The 27,864-nt window shown below is 39.1% G+C and overlaps 1 protein-coding gene across 1 annotated transcript; it reads left to right on the top strand.

Annotated features, from left to right (window-relative positions):
* The first annotated feature begins 1,002 nt into the window (after nt 1-1,002).
* On the top strand, nt 1,003-27,828 carry smarcad1a (SNF2 related chromatin remodeling ATPase with DExD box 1a). Its single transcript, XM_088295440.1, has 25 exons — nt 1,003-1,395; nt 3,416-3,530; nt 3,623-3,743; nt 5,330-5,396; nt 6,460-6,554; nt 6,719-6,785; nt 7,429-7,523; nt 8,713-8,838; nt 11,351-11,429; nt 11,525-12,156; nt 13,556-13,752; nt 13,831-13,921; nt 14,750-14,849; nt 15,094-15,153; nt 16,244-16,319; nt 16,397-16,532; nt 17,107-17,238; nt 17,692-17,787; nt 22,586-22,703; nt 22,842-22,957; nt 24,127-24,315; nt 24,911-25,029; nt 25,126-25,308; nt 25,959-26,068; nt 26,755-27,828. The coding sequence occupies exons 1-25, from the start codon at nt 1,308-1,310 to the stop codon at nt 26,814-26,816; spliced, it is 3,270 nt and encodes a 1,089-aa protein (XP_088151566.1). The 5' UTR covers nt 1,003-1,307; the 3' UTR covers nt 26,817-27,828.
* The last annotated feature ends 36 nt before the right edge of the window (nt 27,829-27,864 follow it).

Genomic DNA, 27,864 nt, shown 5'->3' with positions numbered 1-27,864 from the left:
TCCCTGGCGCCCCTCGCATGCGCATGCGCGCGCACGCACACGTACTCTTGTTGCTGCTCTGGCGTCATTAGATTAAAGTAAAACTGGTTATTACTCACATAGGGCCTTTGTCATCAGAGTACGACATCTAGTGGACAACACAGGTGACGCAACCGGTTTTAAGGCCTTCTAGAGCTCCACAATAGAAGACGGATACAATTCGTAGATTTACACGATAAATTAGCACTATAACCCTCAAAGGTAATTAAAACATTAAAATGAAATAAAATTGTTCTAAATAATATGATCGTTGAAAGGTGGGTTATTTGGAAATAGTCGTTTTCTATGTGTATTTGCAAATTTAAATCGATCCAGCTGCGTGTTTATACACAGAGTATGTCACAATGAACCAATATCCATACACTATACTTATAGTTTACGTGCACATAAAAGTTGTATTAGTTTTGGGGAAAGAAAACGTACACAATAGTTCCCGTTTTATTTTTGCTTAAAACACTGGAGCCAAAGCGGAAGTAAGACGCAGCATGACTGCTTCGTAATTTCCTCCACGCCCGGCTATGTCCCCTTTGATTAGTGCAAGGAATCAACCAGCCTTCGTTTGTATACGACGGCACAACCACTCGTTTGCACAAACAATATTTACACAACCTAATAATTAAATTGAAAGTATTTTTTTATTATTCCACGGGGGGCTACGCACGCTCTTCCGCGGGACTGAAGCGTCAGATCACACACATCCGGTCTTTTGGCCAATGAGAGGGTTCGCTCATCCCTTTGTTGCATTGGAGCATAGCTAATGTGACATATTAGAAGTTATTAAAATAATATCTACAAAACAATAATATTATATGCATGTATATATGTAATATTTCACGTGTTGTTAAACAATGTCGGTATTTCCCTAGGGAAACCACACCGGACTCAGTCGTTAGTTCCCACCCATCCGCTCCATTGGCCAATAACAGGGCTCAACTATGGTACTGCACGGCCGCTTTAGCGGGAAACCGGTAGTCTTCGGCAACTACCAGCGATTTCGTTTCGTAACATAGCCACCATGCAACTAAACCACTGCCGTATGTACAGCTATATTTAAAAAAAAACTACCTGACGGCGTTGTCTTTCTCGACTACCCCAGACTATTTTGAGCCGGCGCTTTTTTTGGTGTCTGGTAGGGTAGTCAAGAAAAAAAAGTTACACCTCCCGCTACCAAATACAAAAAAAAAGAAATAGAAAGAAAACGACTCATCGAACCGGCGTCGGTCGGACAAAAGGTTTCCCATTGTCTGGCATGAGGTAGCCCGGTCAACATGAGCCAATTCAACTTGGAACGTTTCCGTTTTCAAAAGTCGTCAACGTGCAAAGTGAGTCCAGAGTCTGAGAAGGAGAACAAGCCAGGTGAGTAAAGCTGATAATCGGGGTTAGCACAACATGAGCTCTTGGCCAGATGTGGAATAATGCCACGGAGGAAGTCAAAACAGGTTCCCTTGGCACAGTCTGAAGTGCTTTTGGACGTGTGCAAAAGCTTAACGTCCCTTGATGTTAGAAACCTACGACAAATCGTCGCCGAAATCCATGTGCACATCTGTACCTATGCCCACATTACATTAATCTCTGAAAATATCAAAACGGTTGATTGATGAATTGTTTTGATTTAATGGACATTTTGTGTTTTCCTCATGCTACACGATGTGCTGTGGAGAAGAAGTAGTTAATCATCATACGATAAAAAGATTGATGCGATCGATCGTTTTGATATTGTGGCGCTCACGAGGCAGGTAGAGAATCTGGCAACTTTATTTCACGTAAGCAAATGTACAGGCTTAAAGTCGTCGTTTCAGGTAAGACCGATGCTGGCAAGTCAACATTCACCTCACCATGGTCACTGTGCCACGTCAAAACGATCACCCAGCATCAACTGAAAATCAACCTGGCAAACAACAAAACATCCAAAACAAAGATCAATGAAATTCACTCCACACAAAAAAACGTTTCTCACAACATTTCCATCCCAAGTGCCGCAAAGCATGCTGGGAGTGTCTCAGCCTCTTTGCAACATTACAATATGTTTAATGATGTAGAGATGCCCACATAAATATTCGTGAAGATTGATCATTTGGGGTGTTCAGCCTTTTCCTATGGAGAGGAAAACACTTACAATGCAAATATTGGAGAGATTGTTTTGATATTTCTTTAGATTAAGGTAGGCATATGTGCACATGAGTTTTGGTGACCATCTATTATAGTTTTATAACATTAAGCGACAAGCTTTGTCTTACGAGCTCAAGCCCCTATTCCACAAAGGAGCAAACATTCCAGACTGTTGGCAAAGGCAGAGGAATGTTTTCATGTCAGAGTTCGTCATGGTTCGTTCAAGGTAGCAAAAGGTCATCAAAAGATCGCCTCACCTTCGGTAGACGTTCACCTTTACTTTTCTTGCCGCAAGGGAATTTTTACCATGTTCAAATATTCCTTGCGACAAGAAAAATGACTAAACCTGTTGGTGAACGTCTTAGAAATGTGTTATGAATTTTTGCGACACTGAACGAAGCCTGATGAATTCTGACATGGACGCCACATTTGCTTCCTTTGGAAAACATTTGCAATTGTTGCCTATAAAATCCAAAACCGGACGGCAATTGTTTTCATACTTTCAGAGGTTGAACTAGACATGGGTAGAGGAGTGCATGTGAATTTTGATAATTGGTAGCCGTTTTCTGTCATTAAACGATGTTAATCTTTATCACAATTAGCACTTTCAATGAATCGTTACATCCCGAATGTTAGGACGATGGAGGCACACGCGTAGTGATTCTTTGGTAATTGTGTAACCCCTTATCACAGTATTAACATTTCAGCTATAAAATTACCTTTATTGAAATATTTGGGTAAAATAAAAATGAAAAACAATTTCTATTGTATCCTATCTGTTTTGTTTAGAAACTAAACTAATTTGGTAAAAAAGAAATGTACCATTTTAGTTAAAAAAAATATGAACATTCTCCTGTTTCATTTCTCAGTAAGTCACAGTGTCCCATCACTTGATCCTTTTAGAACAGACCCTGGGCTACTTATGTTGTCACTGAGGCCAACTAGTACCTGCTGGCACAATTCTTTTGTAAAATATTTTTTAGGTCAATCTACTTTAACCAACAGCACCAAAAGGTGTGCTTTTTTTTGTATAGTGTCTCTTTCAGTGGAAACATGAAAACATGCACTCGTGTGACCGGATGAAATTTTTACCAGCAAACACTAAAATGTTGGCCACATATGTTGAGCCTAGTTTTAATATCTCATTCAGGTGTAATAAAACACAGTAATACATTCAGAGGCGTCATGTCAGGCTGTGACAGCTTTTCTCCATGTAAAAGGTGTCGTTTGACTTATTGTTGGGATTTCATCTAATGTTGCCCACCAGCTCAAATGAAATCCACCAAATCCCATTCGTCAAAGTCACACACCCGAGGAGTGGTTTTTGAAGACGTTGATGATGACGAGCCACTGAGGAAAGTCTCGTTTTCGAGGAAATTCAGGTTGGCAAAATATACCTATTGATTTTATTTTTGTTTGTTTGTTTTTTTCTTAATTTCTGCTGTTAATTTACGTGTGCTGTCTTCCCCTCCAGGGATCCTGTCATCAAAAAGTCTACAAATGGCACCATTGATGAAAAAGAAGAGGAAAAAACTAAAAAAGAGTCGAAACTCTACGAGATGTTCCCTCAGTTTTCGAGGAAAAAGCTCTCAGAGGTGAGTGATTCTCATATCATAAGTAGGCTTGGGCCAGTGACCGTTTCAATGTATAGTGTGGTTTTAAAAAAAGTCTACCTGAAGCGGAAGAAGCTCCACCACGTCTAGCGTTTGGAAGTAATTTGGTTTTCAAGTATGCACCAGACGGAAAGCGTGTTGTGGACTACAACTTCAACAGTAGGTCGCAAGTGTCACACAATGCTAACTACGTCGGTGGAAGTACAACAAACATGGTCACATTTACGCCGACATCACTTCATTGTGAAAATGAGTGGAACATTCTAAGGTTCCTGCGCGGACCTATTTCACCAATACTGCAATTCCTGATTTGTACAACAAGACGAGCAGCGGCTTTGTCAGCAGCCCCCGCTGCGCCAGCTGACCGTTACGGCACTTAACGTCACTGCGGAGTGGGACATCAAATGCAACGTTATTCAGACGCGACTGCTCGAAAGTCACACGACTGATGATTTAACCAGAAAAGTCTGAAAGAAGTTGCGGAGGATGGAAATTATTGCGCCCAAACCCAACTATACCCGTTTTATTTAATTCATTTAATTTAAAATATTTTGTAGTTGTACAATGCACTCCAATACATCTTTATTTAAATACAAAGTACAGTGGTTTAAAAAAAATAATTTAAGGGATAAAGTGTTCATTTTTTGCCTCTTCTGAAAATAGAGCCAAGCACCCACGATGATATTGCATTTGGATGAATTTGTTTAAAAACAATGATGTTTCAAATTATATGATATTAAGGAAGATAATTGTTTTTTTTTATGTATACTCGACTGATAAATATGAATTGCAGAAAAATATTTTTTATTTAATATACCAAATAAAGAAATGTTCTAATAAATATTTTAGTATTTTTTTACATACCATATATAGCCTATATCTTTAACCCAAGAGTTTAAGTTCAAGGTCCTGTTTTTGTTTAATAAGTTAATGGTGCTGAATATATACTTCACAAGATAAGTATAGTCTAAATTGTATTTGTTAAGGAGCAGTTTATTTGCCAAATATACTGTAATCTGTTGCTTAGAATGCATCACATTTCTCAGGTAATTTATTTTGTATTCGTACAATATTCTTGTTTTTTTTTTCATGGTGCTGTTTTTTTTTATACGTTGCTAAGTACGCGCAGCAGAAAACGAGTCAGGTGTTGCTAAAATAGATTTAATCAAATGAAAAAATGTGTGCTTTTGAGTTTAAACAAATGCAAGTAGCTTCAATAAACTATAAATTAAAAAAATTGTATCGAAAAAATATTGAACCGTGACACTAATGACTAATGTATCGAACCGAACCGAAAATTTTGTGTATCGTTGCACCCTTAATATATATATATATATATATATATATATATATATATATATATATATATATACTAATGTACCACATATCCTATATTTAATTTAAAAATAAAATGTTACATTCAATGAAAAAAAAAGTTTTTATTTACCCAAACATTTACAGATTCTGTATGCCTAAAGTTGTCTGGCTCTGAGCATTGTCTTCAGCATTTATACAATTTATCTTTCAACTGAATAAAAACAGTAGGGTGCATTTTATTGTATTCACAGGTGGTTGGGAGTACGAGCACTCTGGATGGGGCTATTGCCACGTGTCTGCTGATTTCTGATGATGAAGGTATGATTTGAGCTTGATATCAAACCCGATTTTTCCTGTATCTTAGTGTATAAAATACATATTTTGAATTTGTACATCAAATAAAATGTAGTAAAAAGTAGGTCAACCCATTAAATAAAGGAGATTAAATAATGACGAAAATAAATAAAAAAATCGGTACATCTAAGTTAAAAATGAAAGAGCAGTAGTAATGTGTATGTAAATAAGTCCTCCACGGTACAATGTGTAAAATGCAAAAAAATAATAATAATAATATGCAAACCTATGTTCTTTCACATATTTTTTTTTTTTTTTTTAAATAGAATTGTAAGTCTAGTTAACTATTGTTAAGGATATATGTAAGAATATTTAAGGGTTTACTATGATACTGAGAGCTTTCAAAAGTTTGGAGTGAACAGGAGCAATATGTTGTTTCCAATTACTGTGAAAACCCCCGATACTTGCTGTCAGAGATGTTTCTGTCAAAACAAGCTGTACGAATGAATCAACCAGCCAAGATTGTCTTCGTCTTGTCTTCTCTGAGGAAAAAGCTGTTGCTTCCTGCTTCCGTGTGATTTTTATTGCATCACAGCAAAGCAATTTGAATATGCAACTCATACAGAATGGAAAACTTCAACCTTGACTTTAGCACACTCGCCCATGCTCTTCCTGCTTATTCTAACAGTTTCTATTTACAAGACATCTTTTTGGCTCACACTTCTGCTAATTCTGAACCGCAAGGGATTACATCTTCACTTGTGACTTTGCAGCGCAGACACTTCTGCTACTTTTTATCAGTCTGGAATGTACACCTGGTTTGTGTCTTCCTGTCAGCGCAGGTATTTCTGTTAACACTGAATCACAAAGGTACAATGTTCACTTGAACTTCAATTGACACTTGCGCTTTCAGCACCCTCAAATTAACCTACCGTATGTAAAAAATCTTTTTTACTATCATTCTGTGTAAATAACCTGGGGGACAAGCTTTTGTTTCTCCTCAACTGTCTGAGTTCTAACCTTCAGTAAAGCAGCATCATTGGTCAACACTGACTCATCTTTTTTTTTTTTTCTCGCCCTGCCCCAGACACAGATTATGTCGGAAAGAGAAAGCAGGATGTATCTGACAGCTCGTTGGAGAGCGAGGAGACTCAAACCTACCGAAGGAGGAAACAATCATGGGCAAGTAAACAGAGCCTACATATGATTACTGGCATCTTATTTTGTTGTTGTTCAAAGAACAATGATTGGTAGTAGATCTTGTAGAGTCATGTTATTGTGTGCCCCGATGAGTACAAAAAATATTTAGCGGGCCTGTGTAATGGGATTCTGTACTGTGTTCACAGGTTGTTGGAAGTACAAGCACTCCGCGTGGAACTGTTGATGGTTATCTGGTGATTTCTGATGATGATGGTATGAATAGAGTAGTAGTCCAGCCCAATTTATACAACAAACCAATCATATTTTTACACAGCCCCATTAATATACTTAAAGGAGACATGTATGTTAAAAATATCAAAATATCCTAAGGATCAAGGTATTTTCTCGTTTGATCCTCATCCGAGAGTATGGCTTTTATAAATCATGGCGAACAGAAACACAAAAACCCCTCTGTGAGAGTCCTTTATTTTGTAAATTTACTGATTGGCCAGAGTGGGGAATCTCCGACAAGATTCTGAGGAGGATATTCACCAATGTCCTCCAGGCTATTCCTCTCAAGGATTCTCAGGATTCAGTCCTCACAGACCATACAAGGAGTATTATTATACAATATTCTTATTCTCCTGCTGTTTTCAACGATGGGGACAGATGCCGACCGCAAATTGCTAATGTCCACAAATAATTGATGCCCTCCTCAAGGTGACGAAGTGCAAATATTAACTATGAATGTATTACCAACTATATATATATATATATATATATATATATATATAGATCATTTTCAGTAATATTCAATATTATTCTAAACAAAGCCAACAGATAAAATAGTGTGATTGGTCAATGTTTTCAGTTTTTTTTTTTCTTTTAAATTAAAAAAATAATTTATGTTTCTTAGACACAGATTATGTCCATAAGAGAAAGCAAGATAAATCTGGACACTCACTGGACCGTGGTGAGATTCAACCCTACAAAAAGAGGAAACAATCAGAGGTGAATTATTACTGAGATTTTTTGTTGAAAGAAATTGTCAGTTATTGGTTGGTAAGGTTGTGCATAGCTCCAATAAAAGACAATTCAATGCGTATCTCGATACATGGGGTACGATGCGATTCAAGAACACATTTTCAAGTGAAACGAATAGATTTGTATGATTAAGTCAGGATTTTTATTCCGTATGGTACGGCTGTATTATTTGTCATGTTACATTAAATTATGTTAATATGCAACAATATACGCAAACTATTCAAGTTAACTAAATTCAAAGAAACAATAAATTAACAATGTCAAACTGATGGATCGTAAAAGAAGATTCCATACGTGTCTTGATTAGGGCTGGGCGAGAACCGATACTGGGTATCGATATCGTGTTTTCCAGCCTTATTCAGAGATATGGAGTACTCACGGAGGTGGCCGATACCTGCCACCAATACCTAAGATAGATCTATATGACCCAGAGTAAGTCCTCAGCCGAAGTTGGTGCTACACTGTGGCAGTTTGAAACTCTGGCAAATCATCTGCATCAAAATGAAAGGTTTTCATTCCCAATTTTCTCTCATTGTGTTAAATTAACGTTTTGTATCTCAAATGTGCTCAAAGAGTGAATACTCGTACTGGTTCCAGAGTGCATGGGATGTGATACCAGCCAAGGACAGTACATTTTAAAATAGAACAATTTGGTTTGATTAATTAAAATTGACTTTTCAAATTAATAGTTTTTGTTAAACCCCTTCTGGGTAACGAAATTTGAATTCGATTTGAATCGGAATACTGATTTCGGTTTGACAAACCAAATATAATTTTAAAATCGTGTTGTTGGGTTTTTTTTTTTGTTTGGTTTTTTTTGCATCGTATCACACCCCATGCATCAAGGTATCAAATTGACGTTTGTGACAGTTGGACGCCAGGTTTCTGATGATTTCTTTTTTTCTTTGAATTTAATTACCTCACATTGTTTGGGCTTTGGAGCGCTTTAACATTTGATGCATTTTAATCATCATCCCACTAAATCGAGCCGAATCAAATCGTTAGATTTTAAATACCGTATTCTACAACCTTGAATCGTATTGTATCCCATGTATCAAGAATCTGTGGAGAGATGCACACATCTGGTTTATCCCTTACTAACTATCTTCCGCACTGACAATTGTCTTCTTTGCCTCTCTGGTACTGAAACCAAAAGGTGCCTGAAGATGAAGTTCTATGCATAGACAGTGATAATCAAGATGGTGCAGACGAACCAAGTTGGGAGAAGCAGGAGGTGATGGTCAAAAGGCTACAGAAGAAGTTGCCCAATCAGGACAAGGAGGTAAAAAAAAAATGAGAGGCCAAAAATGGTCAAATGCTTTATTACACTACGCGGTGAAATCTCTAAGGTTGAATATCCATCCATCAGAATACTAGTCAACCTGCAATTTGTTTGGATTTTGAACCAACCTTTTCCTATGAAAATAGAAGTAATGAATCCACGGTTTAACTATCAACAACCTTATACGTTAATTAACGCTAGAGACATTTTTGTTGTTGTAAATATCGCCTTAGACTTTTGAAAACGTTTTCACAGTAAAACCCCCTCCAGTCTATCTGACATGGGGCAGGGGTAGTGTGTACACTGACTGGACTGTTTGCTGTTCAGACCAAGGTTATTTTTGTTCACGGAAACTAATGAAATAACGAAAACTACAATTGAAAAAAAACATTTTCATTTATGATATAAAATACAAATGAAAGTTCTTTAAAAAAAATGCATTCATTAAACTGACTAAAACTAACTATAATTATAGTGATTTTATTTAAAATGTATTTTATTGATACATTTTGGTGCAGGTCACTCGATGTCATGCTCTGCTCGCATGCGTGTCACATTACAAGTGGCATTTGGTTTTGTAATGTAAATGAGTACGGTATTTTTACGGCCAAAAGACGCGCTGTAACAAAGGGCGTAGCACTAGTTGAGGGTGCTATTTCTGTATTTAATGCTTAGACTGGGCGCGCCGCACTACAAGGCGCGTGTTGGCATGCTAGCTCGCGCATGCTAGCTCACGCATGCTAGCTTGCGCATGCGAATGGCTGTTAGTAGCAGCACTTCAGCTCAGACCAATAAGAGATGTCATGGCAACTCATCTAATTGACTACATCAGGGGGAGGGATGTCCCTGGTCACCATACTCCTTAAATCAAAACCATAAATATCTCTGAACAGCATATAAGCAAATGATGAAACAAAGAAATACAATTAACACAAAACATGCATCTCTCATGCCATTCCTATCACCGAAAGAATTAAAAATAACACAAAAACAGTACTGAGGCATTCTGGGAGATTATCAGCTTTATCAGGTTAGAAAGATGTGAGATGTGTGCTTTGCAGTGTTTTTTTTTTTTTTTGCAGTCTGTTGTCTTAACCTATGATGTTTCTTGCTTCCAATAACATGAATGATAAGACAGACTATGACATCGTGGACAGTTGCCCTTTTGTCCAGCTTTCTTTTGCACAATCACCGAAAAGACATATTCACATATTTGTCACACTCAATTTGTCGCATAGATTTCTCAGAATTTGGCCAGCAGGGTGTGCTAACATGCACTCTGCAATGCCCCAAGGGGACAGGCTCACTAGTCGAGTGAGTTGTTCAGTCTATAGAATAGGCGCGTCGCATGATAAGCCGCCTAGTTTGTTTTGGGGGAAATTTAAAGTGTGCCTTATGGTCGCGAGAATACGGTACATAAAAAGATCGGATTCAACAAAAAAAATTAAATTGGTAATCACGCCAATGTTCCCTCTTGCACATTTTTCTCGTGCTCTTAATACCTTGCAATTATATACAGCACATCTTAAAAAAAAAAAAAATCTTTTTCATGTTCATCTCAGACAAAGAAATTGAAAAATTGATTTGGAACATTATGTTGATGTAGTGGAAAGAAAACTTCAGGCTGAAATGCACAATGTGTCATGTAATCATTGTCACACAGACCTTGCTAGAAGCCGCCACTTGAGTAATTTGACGTAGTTTCGGGTCCTATACGCAGCTTCTTTGCTGTGATACTAATGTTGATGTACCTTACAGATGCCAAAACTTTACCTCTACGATGGACTTGCCCTGTTAATTACATAACTATTGCCGAGTTGTGGCTTGTTTATTACCATTGCGAGAGCTGTACCCGCTAACACTTGCTCCGTAAATGAAAAAAACAAAAAAAAAAGACAGTCGAAAGTGCTCAAATAGGTTAAAAACCAGCCAAAATAGTTGTGATGTCTTTGACTCGCGTCAACTGGTGACGCAGCGTCGTTCAGCCTGATTTAACCTGGCCTGCCGGTGGTCTCTGCTAGTCCATACTCAGTGTTTTGCTGACCATCATGCATCTCTTTTTTTATTTTGCACTTTCTGTTAAACAGAAAAACACTGATACACAGTCTTCCATTATTTACAGTACATAACTGTCTCAATTGTTTTTAAAGCAAATCAAAACTAGTTCAGTAGTATAATTTAAACATGATTTTACTACTGCCATAAATGTTTTTTTGAATAGAACAAAATATTACAGAACATGAGTTAGAGTAAAAACTAGCATGGAACTTGGTCTTTGACATATTAACCACTGGCTCCAGTTGGCTTTTAAAAAAGGTATCCTCTGTCGTATTTTTTTTCACCATAGTTAAAAGGCTTTGACAGTTGTTTTCTGTTGATTAAAAACAATTTATGAGGTGATCACCGTTTAACCTCACAATGCCAACCAGGAAATATGGAGGCATATATTTCAAATTGATGGATGTTGGATTGTGTTTTGATGTAAATCTTACTTATGTCTGGCTTTCTGTAGGAGCTGCGGTCGGTGCTTCAGGAACACAACTGGGATTTTGTCGAGGCTCTGCATGCTCTACTAATGTTCGCCGACCCAGGTCGCAACACACCTCCTTCGCATCTGTCACCTGAGTCAAGTTCTGCTTATCTGATGTGGTCTCTATTTTTATTTTATTTTTTGCTTATTTCATAGATGACATCAGCTCCAGCTCCTCTGAATGCACACCCAAGAAATCCCACAATGCAAAGAGCAAAGAAAAGTCAGTCAAGGAACAAAGCAAGGTGCACAAAATTGGATCTTGTGACAACAAATGGGATCCTTTTCACGTGAGTGAAACTGATAACAGTTCAGACGCTACAGTGGACAGCGACGACTATTCAGCTGAAGAAGATACCAAACATTCCAATTCCACCCTCTCCACATGGATTACAAAAGTATCGGTCTCCTCTGTCAAGAAAACTACTTCTTGCCAGAAGCCATCCTGCTCCTTCCCCTCCTCGTCCTCCGCCTCACAGAGGCTGTCCACATTTACCAGCGGGACTAGTCTGGCCAAGAAGCAAGCAGCAGAGAGAAAGCGTAAAGCCCGCGCCGCTGAAAAGCACCCGACCTCCGACGACGACGACGATGACGACGAAGAGGATTCTGAAAGCAGCGACTTGGACAATTATGATCATGCGTTTACAAGCATGGGAGGCGTGAAGGGAGAGATCCTGAAATTTTTTCAGGAGGCCACCATCGATGAGCTGGCACTCATTTCTGGATGCTCTGTTAAAAAAGCCAATAAGATCATAGAGCTTCGACCCTTTAAAAACTGGCTGAGCCTGGTAAGAAACGTTGCGGTTGTCTTGCTAAGCATGCAGCGTGCCTAATTATACAAGTGATACTACAAACTGGAAAAGTTCAAGCGGTTACATTCAAAAAGTGCAACTTGTATTTCCGGTCATACAGAAATATTTTTTTTTCTTTTGTTATTTTGATGATTATAGCTTTCATCTAATGAAACCCCCAAATTCATCTCAGATTACACTAGAAACAATCAAAATAATTTGTAATTACTAATTACATGGAAATTGGCCTTCTAAAACTCATTTTACTCTTTTTTTTAATTAATGGGAATGTTAACTAGTAAATACTCTTTAATCCCTTAAAATTAATGTATAATGTGCACGGTGTTAAATGTTATTAGCTATATACAATTATTGTAGATGCGCCTCATGCGTCCTATTTCTGAACATTAACTGATGGATTTAAGATGTTGCCTGTTGGTCCTTGGCAAGTACTAGATAATAAAAGTACAAACAGTCCAATTTTGTAGTAGCAGTAACCATTAGGGCTGGGGAAAAAAAATATTGTTTTTGTGCCGATGCCAAGTATCAATACATCAAGGGAGTATTGATACGTTAGATATCATCTTGCTGTGCTCTTTTACATGGCTGCCAATCATCTGTTACTCAGCTAGGCTGATAGATGGCAGCACTGCATCACCGCAGCCTTTAGACAGCTCAAAAAATATACGGTCTATAGCCGCACATCAGTCAAAAAGTCAGTGCATGAAGATCAGATTATTTTTGAACAAGAACCTCTCTGTCCCTAAACAAAGCTAGTCTTCTAAGAATAGGTCACGTTTTGAGGGAAACTACATTAGAACATATTTTAAGGTTAAAACTCATAAATAATAAAATATCACAATCTGTATTGGATCGCCACCCTAGTATCGGGATCCCTATCAAATCGTGGCAAAAGTGTATCATCCCAGCCCTAGTATACATACAGCCAGTGCAGAGTTGGTAACGTATTACAGCAACGGTGATATAAACCGTACAGCCGAACGCCACTTTTTGCTGGGGGTGGCCCGTGAATTGCTAGATCCTCCTACAATTTAAAACCATTGAAATGTAATGGAAGAAGGAAAAAAAAGTTTTTAAACTCACAATAAATCTCTAGAAACCGCTGATGAACGTTCAATATAATAAGTTTGACATGAAAAATCGTGACAAAATGGGAGTATTCCCAAGATCGGTTGATTTTTGTTTAATCCTCACAGGTAAAAAATTTGGCTTTTGATCACAACTTATACAACAAATTGGAAGATCATAGACAAGTTTGTATTTTCAGGACTGTAGTTCGATTTATCTAGTGAAAGGCATACACTTGATGTGTATGAATGTTGTGAACCTTGTTTTTCTTCTCTTACTACCATCATTCCTTTTTTTCACTCTTAAGACCAGCCAAATGCAAAAGAGCAACGGGCTGTCAGAGGACTTTCTGCTGGGCTGCAAAACTGTTCTAAAGGAGCGCAACATTGTTCAGGGACTCATGTCCAAATGTGAGACCATTTCCTCCAAGATGGTTAAGCAAGTCACAGAAGTGATGCGGGCTGGCACGGGGGCAATGCTCCAGCCTAGCTTGCTCAATAGCCAGTGAGTGGCTTGTATTTTAAAAATACTAAATGTCTCTTTGGTTTGTTGTTCCTCATGTGGACCACATTTGTCTTCCAGGCTCAAGCTGAAACCGTATCAGGTCATCGGTCTGAAATGGCTGCTGCTGCTGCACGAGCACAACCTGAGCGGTATCCTCGCCGATGAGATGGTGAGATGCGCGCCATACAAGAGGCAAATAGTCTAACCACTATTCTTGTGGTGACGACCATGTCGATTATAAAAAAAAAAAAAAAGGGAGAGGTCCATAACTCATATGAGAGGGGAGACGAATGATTTATTACTAGTGATGTAACGGATCATTTTTGATCAGATCAAGGACTACGGTTCAGACCCCAAATTGGTTGGTGGGCGAAATAAACCTAGCTCTCGATTCGATTCAAATCGCAACAACCTCATAACTATTTGGTCTGTAATACAGTTCCCAATTTCAACAAATTATGTCCTGTCCTGGACATAAAATTTGAGTCAGTATAGAGCTCTACCAGATATTCCCGTACCGTGTTTTAATCTGAGTGGAACGAAGACCGCGACTGTGCCTGCATCTGTGTTAAGATGTATCATTTGTCACTTGATCACAGTTGTTGAGCTTTGTGGTGGGGGCTTAAATCCTGATTGGAATGTATTAGAAACAGAAGAAAATAAGCTTTTGGTATTATAGTATTGTATACAGCATTCTGGAGATAAACCTTTGTAAAGTAAATTAAATGACATTCCCTTGTCAATTCCATACAATGGTATTTGGTGTTTTAGTCACAGAAATGACTCAAATGATAAATGTGTGTTATGTGTATGTGTAGGCAGTGTCCACAGAGTGCCATTTTTCAGCAGGGACCACCCCAATCATTCCATCTTATTGGAGAAGAAATATATCTACAGTAAAGGCAGTCTGTTTTAAAAATCGCTTCATCCCCCTTGAAGTTGCTGTAAATCTTGCTGGGTGATATAATGATCCTAATCTGCCTCTTTCTCTTTTCAGGGTTTGGGGAAAACCATCCAGGCTATTGCCTTCTTGGCCCATTTATTGGAGAATGGAATAGATGGTCCTCACCTCATCACTGTGCCCTCCTCTACACTCGGTAACATAAACACCCTCAATATTTAGCCATTTTTTACTTAGCCAAACTTCTTACAATTGGAAAGATCTGGAGTGATTGGATGCTGTTTTTAGTCAAAGCTGTTAGTCCAATATGAAGTCATGAAAAACAGCTAGATTACCTTTAATTTGCCTGATGTGAGTTCTACAACTCAACCTGGAGATTCTCTTTTAGAATTTCCACAAAGTTCAGAGATTGTCCATAATACATTTTTTTTGTTTTACAGATAACTGGGTCAGAGAACTACAAATGTGGTGTCCCAGTCTGAAAGTTTTAGTGTATTATGGTAAGATGGTTTACATTTACATGTGATCGTTTTCATACTCATAGACAGTTTCTGTTGTAGCACACTGATTTGTCTTTGTGCTTCAAGAGAAAGTCAAGTCAAAAAGTTCTTTTCAGCCCTAGTCTGAAGACGGCATTCTGATCAATATTAATTATGCAGCGAAATCCCCGATGTTATTATTGTAAAGAAAATGTTTGTCTTGACTTTCCCTTCAGAGAACATTTGTTGGTTCATGAAAAACACTCAAAGTATTTTAACAATCTTTGAGGCTGTGTCCAGATATGCACACTTTTCTCCATTTAGTGTATAATAACGGGTTACACCATTTTGTAAGGGTGTCTGAATGGCCAAACGGAAAAATGTAATGCACTCCAAATGACCCACAATGCACATAGAAAAGCCGTGAGCATCGATGGTCATGCAACATGTATCAAAGTGATACAGTAACTATACACCACAGAAATTTTTTTTTTTAATTGACAATATCTACAAAATATTTATTTATTTTTTTATTAACAATAAATAGTTGGAGATCTGCGGCACGGTTGCCGACTGGTTAGTGCGTCTGCATCACGGTTCAGTCGTGCAGAGTTCGATTCTGGGCTCCGGCCTTCCTGTGTGGAGTTTGCATGTTCAGGGTGGGTTTCGTCCGGGTTCTGCGGTTTCTTCCCACATTCCAAAAACATGCATGCTAGGTTGATTGAACACTCTAAATTGTCCATAGGTATGCGCGTGAGCGTGGATGGTTGTTCTTCTTTGTGTGACCTGCGATTGGCTGGGTACCAGTTCATGGTTTACCCCGCCTAGGCAGCTGGGATAGGCTCCAACATGCTCGCAATCCTTGTGAGGAGAAGCGGCTTGGATGTTGGCTGGATAGTTTGAGATCTTAATGCGCCAGCGTCATGACAGGTACAGTGGTCATGTGATATGTGACGAGGAGCAATTAGTTTGCTGGCTGTCCAATTAACAAACAGAATGAGGGAACTGCTTATAGTTATGGGATAGTTATTGTGAATGAGAGGTTAGGGGATAAGGGTGGACTTTTGGACGCAGCCTGAGACCGTGTGTGCTTCTTTTGGTTTATGTACAGGTTCTGCGGAGGACCGCCACTACCTCAAGCATGACATCCTCAACGATGCCGTTGAGTTTAACGTCCTTGTTACCACGTTAGTGTCACAATTCACAGCCAAAGCGCCACTTTTATACACGCGTCAGTCCTAAACTCCATTTCCCTATTCTGCAGGTACAACTCTGCCATTGGGAACAACAGTGACCGCAGTCTATTCCGCAAGATCCGTCTTGTATATGCCATCTTTGACGAGGGTCACATGCTGAAGAACATGAATGCGTTGCGCTACCGCCACCTCATGTCTATCAATGTGAGTTCACTGTGTTCTGTGGCAGCGCTTCTCAAAATGGGGTCTATTTATCGTTGTTATTCAAGGCTGGAAAAAAAATGTTTATTTTGGAAAGTGATCGGATTCTTTCGGTTACATCCATCTCTTATGGACACTTGACACATGTCAAGATGATTATTGTCCCAGTCGCATTACGCTAATATTAACCCCTCAAACAAGCAAAATGAGTAAAAAACAGTTGCGTACAAAGCTTGCTCTGCACAATATGCGACGAGCGGCTCTTGATAAAGCGTTATGGTGAGTTATATATGTTCACATATTTGTTTTGTGGTACCTCATTTTGGCTCCTTTAAGGTGGAGGCTGCTAATATAGTTAGATACAAATGTGTCGTTTATCGTAGTATTTACAAAATACCCCGTTTTTTGTGGAGTTCGTTAATACTGGTTATAGTTGTTCATGAGTGTCTGTTGCGCAACGATAATGACCATATCAAGGTACATAAAAATACACAGTGGATTTGCGTTTATTGTACCACTTTTTTGGGGAAATCCGCCAACAACAAGAGTTATTGATACCAGTCTCTTCTTTTCTCAGGCGGAGCATCGTTTGCTACTCACTGGCACACCATTACAAAACAACCTCTTAGAGCTGATGTCTCTCCTCAACTTCATCATGCCGTCCATGTTCTCTAGCTCCACCACACAGTTATCCAAGATGTTTTCTATGGTATTTCTATGGCTTTTTGTTATTCTATGATCAAAATACACGATTGAAACACATGGTAAAAATATATATAGTACATGCAATAAAATTCCAATTAAAATGATTAAGCTTAACACCTCCAGTTGTTGAGTTTCTATTTTTACATGAAAACAATTACAATTTTAAGTGGAAATGTTGTCATTTAAAACCTTATCGACTGTAAAAAATGTTACACTGCCCACTGAAATTGTCACTTCAATCGTCCTTAGAAAGGACAGTTGGTTACACCTTTAGGCTTTAGTCAGATCCAATGCAAGAGAAATATATTGTGTTGTAATAATATATTGTATATATTGACAAATTCAGCAGGAAATTCTGAAAACAATGATATTGTTGATGTAATGGTTGAAAATGACATCAGTTACTACGGCGATATAGTATCTCATGTGCCTCTTCCAAACATTTTGTTTTCTGTAGAAGTCCCAGGAGGAGCAGAGTCAATTCGAAAAGGACCGCATCTCTCAGGCCAAACGCATTATGAAACCTTTCATCCTTCGAAGAGTTAAGAATGAAGTGAGTCACATTCTTCTGCATCTATGACGTTTACCGTATATTCTTCCCATGACAACCAACCAAAATGTATCTCACTTAGGGTTGTGCAACAACGTATTACCGTATTTTTACGGCCAAAAGATGCGCTGTATCAAGGGGCGCAGCACCAGTTGAGGGTGCTATTTATATTTTAATACTTAGACTGGGCGCGCCGCACTACGAGGCGTGCGCTAGCTCACGCACGCCAGCTCACCCATGCCAGCGCCCATGCAAATAATCTATAAATATACTTCATATTTGGTGATTTTGCGTCAATTCCAAGATATTATTCATGTAATTATCTGTTAGAAGCTTCGCAAAAAATAGTGGTTGATAAATGTGATTAATCATGGATTTTTTTTATGATTAATTAGTTAAAAAAATAATCACTTGACAGCACTAAAAATAACACACAAAGATTACAGCAATGGCTTCTTGGGAGCCAGTCAGTCTCAGCCAATCACATGGCTGTTTAGAGAGATGTGAGTTAGGGCTGGGCGATATGACCTTAAATCAATGTCGCGATAATTTGGGCAATTTTACCTCGATAAAGATAAATGCACGATAAATTCCCCCTGAGGACCAAAATCAAAATAAATGCAGGAAATGCATATTAACTGCTTTTTTTTTTATTGACCAACTGGTACACATTACTTTCAGTGAAAAATAAAAGTACAAAAAACATTTGTATAAACATTTCAAATAGCTTGCTTTGCATGACTTGAACAATGTCACAAAGAACAGGAGAAAAAGGGTCCCTCTCACAAAATCTTTTTATGTAAATATATTGTGCCGAGATGCTGTAATGCCATTTGCAAAGGCCTAGATTTGTGTGGTCTCTTGTAAAAAATATAAATAATGCCATGTGCAAAGGAGCTAGTCACCTGTAAACAAAATGCTAAATAGAATGGAAAAAAATGTCAATGGAATGCCAGTGCCAAATAAACGCGTGTGCTTCATCAGGAAAATGCCGTCTCGAGTACGCTGGTGCGCGGTCGCCACTTGTCGTCTATGTAACGCACATTCAGGCTCAAACAGGGATCCTTGTTGCAACTCGACCACAAGTCGGATGTGGATGCAAAATGCTTGACATGTCTCCGCTCCCGTCCCGATGTTGTCCATATCGGGAAGTGCTGTTTGCGGCAAATATTTTCGTACCTCTTGTCGGCTACGTTCATGAGGCGTTTAGATCCTGTGCGGGCCACTGTAACTAGAGGAGCTCTATCTTTAGCTATGTGCTCGGCTATCGCCTCCACCACTGAGACGTTCTCTCGTATGGTGTCGCCTCCGTTAGTGGGCTGTTGTCACTTGTCCAACCTTGCGTCTCACTTTGAACTTTTAGCACAAGCTCCAAGTCAACAGCATGGTTGTGTTGTGGGTGGTGAAAAAGAAATGGTTGGACGCGCTGTTTTGGGTGCTTACGACACACTTTGTAGTTCATGTTCTTTTGCTCAAACATCGTCTTTATGGAACCCAAAACATTTCCAGACGACAGATGTCCAATTTCTTTTCGGGACAAGCGCAACAGGAACAATTTCAACTAACGTTACTTCGTCTGCAGCCGTGTCAGCCGCTTCAGGATTTGAATCGCCAGCTACGAACGCGTCTTCTGTTTACATTCTTCTACAGCGCATGAGTCACGTGACTGCATGCGCTGAAGCCGTCTTAAAGAGGTATGAACATCGCCGCAGACAGAAAATACTTTTCTTTTTCTTTTCTTTTTTTAGACACCGAATTTACCGACATTGGCAAAATGATGTCGGTCATTCTAATACATTTCGGTAACGGTAAATTTTCGGTTTATCGCCCAGCCCTAATGTGAGTGGTGTCCTTTGGGCAGTGTTTTTTTTTTATTTTAATGTATTTATTTTTTGCTGTCTGTTGTCTAAACCTGTAATGTTTCTTGCTTGCAATAACATGAATGATAAGACAGACTACGACATTGTGGACAGCTATCCTTTTGTCCAGCTTTCTCCTGCACCATCACAAAAAAAAACATTCACATATTTGTCACAGTCAATTTGAAGCATAGATGTCTCTACCTTTGGCCAGCAGGGTGTGCTAACATGCACTCTGCAATGCCCCAAAGGGATCAGAGCCAATGGCCGTGAGTGTTACAAAGTCTATACAATGGGCGCGTTGCATTACAAGGCGCATTGTTAGTTTTGGGGAAAATTTGGGACATAAAAGTGCGATAATACAGTAGTTTTTGAAATCTATCAAAATACTAATGTTTTCATTTAGTCAGCAGTCATCTTTAGTTTACGTTTAGATTACTTCCCAGCTTTTTGAACTTAAATCTGTCGTAAACCAAGGACCTCAATGTTTTTAGGCCGAGTGCACAGATTAAGACAATTGGGCTGTTTTTGTCCCGATTATGCCTTTTTCAAACCAAGGCCATCAAATGCCTGAGTAACTTGCAGAATACCTTTGGTCTGAGGTGTGTTAATAGTGAATTTGTCCTGCTTGTAGGGTCCAAAAGGGCCACGACCGACAGTCTTAAATATTTAACGTTTAATGTCAACATTTGCGACATAGAATCTTTGTGTATGGGAAAGCTGACTACTCTGTCTTCAGCCATTTGACTCTGTGTACTATGACATAGACGGAATATAGCCAGTAGAAGAAGCACCCTTACTAATGAACAAGAAAGCAGCAGTAATTGAAAACAATACAATACAACTATATTTATATACGCGCATTTCACAACAGCTGTCTCTGCAGCAAAGCGCTTTCCATATGGGCCACAAAATATCTCACTTTAAGTGGGTTTCTCAGTTGGCGGCAAGTATTTTCCAAACCGTGCCTTTTCTTGCTGACATCAGCATCTTACAGTACTCCCTTCTCGGTCGTCTTCGGCAAACATCAGAACATTGCCGGAAGTGTCTGCTCGGCTTGTGACATTGCGTGTGATCACCCCTGAAGCGATGTGTGTGGGATGATCAGTGTCGATCATCTGAGGACAACACACAAATGTTCTTGTGGTATAATTTCTGTACGAGGTCGCTTTCCAAATTCTGCTGGAACATACTAAACATTTTCTCAAATTGCAAGTCCAGTCGGGTACTTGCTTGCGAAGGCTACCCTCGGAGGACGCAGCACTGGCATGAGTCGTGTCGTTGGTGCATAGTCCAGGAGGCATTTCGCCCTCAGGTGTCATACTGTGCGCCGGGAAAGACTGGCAGCTGGGAGAGATCGTGGCACAGGCACAAGCTAGGAGTCGTAGCTAATTTTCAGAGCAAAGTTTCCCAAGCAAAATGTTTAAAGGTAGCCAACTGGAGGCTGTGTTGTGATAGAAAGTAGGCGGAAAAGAGCGTTTATCGGAAAGAGCATGACACTTTAGTCCGTGACCTGGAAGCCAGACCCTTTTTTAGATATAAATTCATAACATTATGCATGAAATATTATATTAGAATTAACGTACACCTTTTTCACGCCCCCTAGGTACCGATATCTACACAATGTACCTTTTTTTTCCCCATTTTCCTTGTACACACTATCTATAGTACGTCCCGTGGATTTTTAATAACATTTTCAGAAAAATCTGAGTATTATACTTGAAATTACTGTACTTTTTGTCACCCTTTTAAAGTATTAAGTATTATGATGGGCGGGGGGTAATTTGACGTTGCTATTAGGGCTGTGACAATAATTCGATATCGATATGTATCGCGATAGTTGCGTGAGTGATATCAATAGAAATTGGTATAGATAAATTATCGATCCCCCCCCCAAAAAAAAACAACGGAGCAAATTCGACCTATCACTGCCCCACTCATCACAAACTCCCTCCCATTGAAGAAATACAACCCGAGGATTACGCATGCGCCGCTGAGTTAGCGTGACTTAAAACAACAAAAAAAAACTGGCGGCTAAGGTGGACTTACCAGCGACTTGAGGAAACGCTTGCTTAATAGTTAAGCCGATAACAAGCGCCCCTCCCGGACACGCATGGGACGAAATGGCCCGTAGCTCTAGTACACGAGACCTCCGTCACATGGGAGGCTGGCGTACGTAGCAGTGAAGCCGCTAACAAGCACCCTCCGCGGACACGCACTGGACAAAACAGCCCGTAGGACCAGAATTGTTCCGTCTCAATGGAGACCGGCGTGCGTTGTACATTTTAAAATAAAACAAATCGGAATTCAGCCCTTTTCCCTGTTTTATTTTCAATAGTTCTTGTAAATTCCTCATTACTACTCTGTTTATACAGGTATTGGCTTGCTGTTTAATTTGCGTATTTAACAACAGGCATGTTTTCGGGCAGCTAATGGGTCCTTGTATTGATGTTAATTTGTCGGGCATATTGTTGGACAGCTAAGCGGTTCTAAGAGAGATGTATCGAGTCCGTTAGCCGTTATCTGCGGATGCGCGATTGCTACACTTTTCGTTGTCACAAATGTGCCAGAATGAAAGTGAGTTATTGAGCTCTGTTGAATTGATTGGAGTGCTATTAAAGCTACGTTGTTCTCTATCCCCGTGTACGGTCACGCTCTCTGATTCGAGTGACTTTTTGAATGAGGTGCTCCGGTGAACCCCCCTAAATTCACATCCAGTCCCAGCTCTCGCAACAATCGTAAAAAGAATAAATAAATAAATGGAAATAATAATATATATATATATATATATATATATATATATATATTAATAATTCGATATATATATTAATAATTCGATATATATCGATATCGGCCGATATGACATACATGTCAACCGATATAGTTTTCAGCCATATTGCCCAGCCCTAGTTGGTATTATTTTCCGCTCATCTCATTTCCAGGTCCTCAAGGAACTACCTGATAAAGAGGAGAAGGTCGAGTTCTGCTCTATGAGTGAAAAGCAGCATGATCTTTACCAGACCCTCTTCAAAAAACTCAAGAATTCCAACACCAGCGAAAGTAAGCGGAATTTTTTTTTTCATGATTTATTTTCTTTTTTAAATTGGGTGTTCAAAAAGGACAGAAGATTGAAATTTCAATGAGGTTCTCTGGATCACTCTAGTCTCTGACTTTTTTTTCTTTTTTTTGTCCTCGCAGAGCGAGAGTTGTTTAACGTCATGATGCAGTTAAGAAAGATGGCCAACCACCCTCTGCTGCATCGGCAGTACTACACTCCTGAGAAGTTGAACGCCATGAGCAAGCTCATGCTGAAGGTAAATTTACTGTATATTATATATCAATAAATTAACCCTGAGTCAAGTCTTTTTTAAATTATTTTATTAATCAGCTGCTACAGGTCAAAGCATGCACCCAACTGTTGCCATCTTAACGACTTTCACGACCCCACTGATATTTTCCAAAAAAATCAGCATTGAGTTTCATTTGCACTAAGCAGCCAACATGAGTTTGTTGACATGACATGATATGAAAAAGAAAACCAATTTGTTCGTTTGCATCACATTTTTACGTTAGGCCCTGGGATTCACCAAAGAAAAAAATCTGAATGGCTCCTCAAATGAAGTCAATAATTTACCAAAACCACTCCCCAAGGGGGGGAAAAATATTTCAAGCCTTGTATAGGAAACGTTTGACCCAAGGTTCATGCCACCAGGTCACAAATATTTTGCAGAGTGACTAGGGAAGAATCCAGGGGCGGACATTATTATTTGGAGATATTTCGTGTCTTGTGGGTATTGTTATGGTTGAAGGGAAGGGCTCCTGTTCATAGAAGGTCAGAGGGATGCAGCTGCAATGAGGGGAATATAATGTGAAGTAAGGTTGCCAAAGAATGAGTGGGACGTTGGTGGGAAGCAGGCTGGCAACAGAACGTCGAACAGGGCAACGTAAGTATTTTTTAATATGCTCGCACATATTGTCTATCGTGTCAATTTTTGGGGGAACTTAGACATGTTACCTTGCCCGTCATCTGGAGATTATCAGCGTGGGTCTTAAACATAAGCTGCCAAAGACATGCCGACTTCAAATGAAATTGCACTAATAAATCAACCACCACAGGGTACTGGAACTGCACAAATGGAAATCAGCTTGGGCTTTTTCACAGATTTGTTGCTATTGATATCGTGACATGTGACAAAGACAATATTGTGGCAATTTTACTAACGCAGATATCACAATGTTGCTCTTATCTTTAAATCATTCCGATATCTACAGTAAAATTTTTGTTGAAAAAGGACATTTTCAAAGAGGAATCACTTAATTTCACATTATTTGCCAAGAAAATACATAAACGTCATTTCATAGAAGTTAATGCTGGGGGGGGGGGGGGTTAAGATTATATTTTTCACTTTATCCAGCCCTATTTTGTTTTGAAGTTGTAATTCATGTAATCTAAAAACAATTAAACAATGTCCTTTTTTGTCAGGAGCCGACTCACCACGACGCAAGCGCTGCTTTGATCCAGGAGGATATGGAGGTGATGTCTGACTTTGAGCTGCATCGTTTGTGTCAGCAATATACGTCCATCAGCTCATATCAGCTAGACGACAGTCTGCTCCTCGACTCTGGGAAGTTCCATTGGCTGACGGAAAAGCTGGCGTCACTCAAAGACAAGGTGCGATGCCAACACGTATACAGCGGGACTTTCAGTCCAGCACAATCTGTTTCGCGAAGCTGGTTTACGCTATTTTTATTTAAAAACAAACGACATATAGTGAATTATTTCCAGGCTCACACTTTTGACGTCATACAGTACTAACTTTAAACTTTAAGACGATCTTTTAGGGATATTTTATTCATTCTTAACTGTCTTACAAGGTCAACAGTGGTTTAGCCAGTGAATAATAATTTTAAAAAAAAAAGTAAAACTACTCAACCTTTGAAGATACATGGCAGAGACATATTTTCACAGTGATAATATTGCTTATTGGCATTGCCGGAATTAATAACCACTTTTATTTACCATTAATTTTCTGTCTACGTGAATAAATGCAAACTAATTGCGAAAAAGTAATCATTTAGATGCTGATGTTTGCCTATTGTTTTGTTTTAATTTTGAGGCTTGTTTTTCCTATAGGTTGTGATGTTCCGTTCTGTTGTTCCACTGTTTTTGCATTCATGCCTATGTGTGTAGTGCGTATGTGCGTGCGTGATATGATCACACGTTTGGTGATTTAAATTTGCCTCATGTTATTTGTCCAATTGTACAGGGAGACAGAGTTGTTTTATTCAGTCAGTTCGTCATGGTGCTGGACATCGTTGAGGTTCTGATGAAACACCTCAAGCATCGTTACATTAGAATGGACGGCTCCACGGCAATAGCAGACAGGTCAGCTCACGCGATCTCTGGAGCTGATTACTGTAGGTTGAAATAATATGCGATCTAATGTGTTTAGTGTTGTGTGTGCCTTCTCGTCCCCTGCAGAATTTTGCTGATTGACGAGTTCAACAATGACACCGATGTATTTATTTTCCTGCTTTCGACCCGCGCCGGTGGCCTCGGCATCAACCTCACGTCCGCCAACGTCGTCATCCTGCACGACATCGACTGGAACCCCTACAATGACAAGCAGGCCGAGGACCGCTGTCACCGATTGGGTCAGACCAGGTACGATTGATCACGCACGTAGAGTGGAACAGTTCAAAACATTTAACACGGGTTTTAAGTTAACGTGACTAGGACTGAAAAAAAATTGGGTCTGTTCTAGAGGCTGACATTTTTTCGGTAATTTCGCTGGTCACAGGATACCCGCGGGATGAGAGTTAATTTTACCTTAAATCACGGGATTGAGGCGGTACACGATAAAAGGTTCACAGGGAGCAAATGGGAGCAGGGGAGTCCATACGGAAGAAGGGGTGACAAACTTCTTTTTTTTTTTTTTCCTAGGTAGCTGACCTCCAAAATTGGAGTGGAGTGGGAGTCATTCTGAATGGGAGCTTAATGGGATGAGATTTTTCTTTTACTTTTTTTACTATGGGACGGGATAGGATTTTTTTTTTTTGGCCAGGTTCAGTCTGAACTGTTTCTTTTTTTGTTTATTATATAATCAGTCAGTATAATCTTTCAGTGACATCTGCAAAATCAGGCGAGTTCTGATTTTGGGAAAAGGGATTTGGAATGCTCGAGTTTAGTGCATTGTGCTACCCTTTTAAACTTGCTCCACAATGAAGTAAACAGGACCAGGTGCTCTACTGATACACTTCATATGATGAAAAAAAACACTGAATGCCTCCTAACCTACCTGGTTTGTTTGTTAGGACTGTGCAGGTCATAAAGCTGATAAGTAAAGATAGCATTGAGGATGGCATTCTGCAGATGAGCCAGAAGAAACTCAAACTGGAGCAGGACATGACAACTGCTGAGCAGAGTAAGGAAACGTGTACACATGTGTTTACACACACACACACACGCACACACAAGGATGAATTTTTATGGTGCCACTATCATTACAAGGATACAATACAACTTTATTTATATAGCGCATTTCACAACAGCTGGAGCTGTAATAAAGCGCTTTCCATATGGTGTCATGTAAAAATTAGCAGAAAATTAGCACACAAATTAAAAGCCAAACAATATGATTGAAAGACATTTTTTCCTCAAATAGTGGCCTCCTATAGACTTTGTGAATAAACCCTCTCAGCAGTGGGTTTTAACCTTATTGAAGGGACTCAACCCTGCCAGTTTTATACAAAATTTACCAAACCCTTGTAATTGGGAAAAACATGTCACTCAGTGCCTCTCACAGTAAGGCAGCTAGGATAGATGTTATGCACTTGTATCAATAAAGACCTCGCTATAAATGCCTTGCTCCTAACTGCTGACACTATTTGAACAAATGTGCTCATCATAACAGATGGTTGAAATGATAAATTAAGTGCTGTAATCTGATTCCCATTTAGCTCTCGCCAATGAAAATTTTATTTTTTTAATTAATGCCACAATTTCTATTTTAACAAGGACAAACCATCTTTGATTTCTTTCATGGCAAGTTGTTCCATTTTGTCATTCAGACATGAATATAATGTATGAAAACTATCTTGTTTATTTTAGGTGATGAGGGGACCATACCTGAAGATATGGCATCCTTGCTCAAAGCATCACTGGGACTGTGATATTCAGTCATATAAAACTTGAAACTTGAGGCAAAAAATGTATTAAGTTGGTTTTATTGATCCTGGGCAAGCTTGAGTTTTGACGAAACACAAACTGGAACACATTCGAAAGCGATCTGCTGACCATCTTAACAAAAAAAATGGGTGGGGCGGGGGGGGTTAATTGCTGATTTTGATTTTGTCTGCGGAGCGATAGCCGTGCCTAAAACGTTTTATGAATACTATGATGAACATAAGCATTGAAGGCTAAGGAAGTACGGTGCCTTTTTTATATCGTATAATTCGAAGGTCTCATGCAGTCACACCAAATTAATAGTAATGCAGCCTTTGTTGGAAGGCACCAAAATTTCTAAATTCTTCTGACCAAAACCTTTTGTAACAGCATTATATCTTGACTGTTGGGTCCATTTGCCAATTAATATGATCATCATCCAAGCAAGATGTTTGCCAGGCCTCATTTGATCTGTGTATTTTGTCAGCGATGAACACAAATTTCAGCAAACCATAACTTTTCTGATCCCATAAGATTTCCACTCGCGCTCATAGCAGTCCCATTGTTTTCTGTTTTGTTGCCTGTTTGCTGCGGTTTCCAGGCCATTTCCAAGGCCAGCTAGTTTGGGCTGTTGTAAACAAAAACATTGGAATTTCACTCGTTTACATTACCACTCTATTTATATTGGTATTTACTCAAATATTTGCAAAAAGAAAAACGGGCTTGCCCGCTTCCAGTGCCATGGCTTTACTGAAAAGTGCACACGTAACCTCAATATGTTGTTTGTTGTGAATAGTTGGGAACATTTCTTTGTATTTGGCCCTGTTTTGGAGGTGTTGAAGAATCTTGGAAGCTGCTGCTAAACCATATCAACATGCACTGTATGACTACCGAATATCTTATTCTAGTGTTACATTTAAATCGTTTGAAAATGTGTATGTTGTGCAAAAGCATATTTGTATTTTCTTTTTGTTAGTTTGAAAGTTTTACCTTTTAATAAATAAAGCAATGTTCATGTAACTAGCATGACTATTTGTTTAGCTGTGCAAACAAAGG

Source organism: Idiotropiscis lumnitzeri, chromosome 1 (assembly GCF_059441095.1).
Source record: "Idiotropiscis lumnitzeri isolate Australia: NSW breed Sydney's pygmy pipehorse chromosome 1, RoL_Ilum_1.0, whole genome shotgun sequence".
Taxonomy (NCBI): domain Eukaryota; kingdom Metazoa; phylum Chordata; class Actinopteri; order Syngnathiformes; family Syngnathidae; genus Idiotropiscis; species Idiotropiscis lumnitzeri.
The sequence above is the reverse complement of the archived record's forward strand: the minus strand, read 5'-3'. Positions and strand labels throughout refer to the sequence as shown.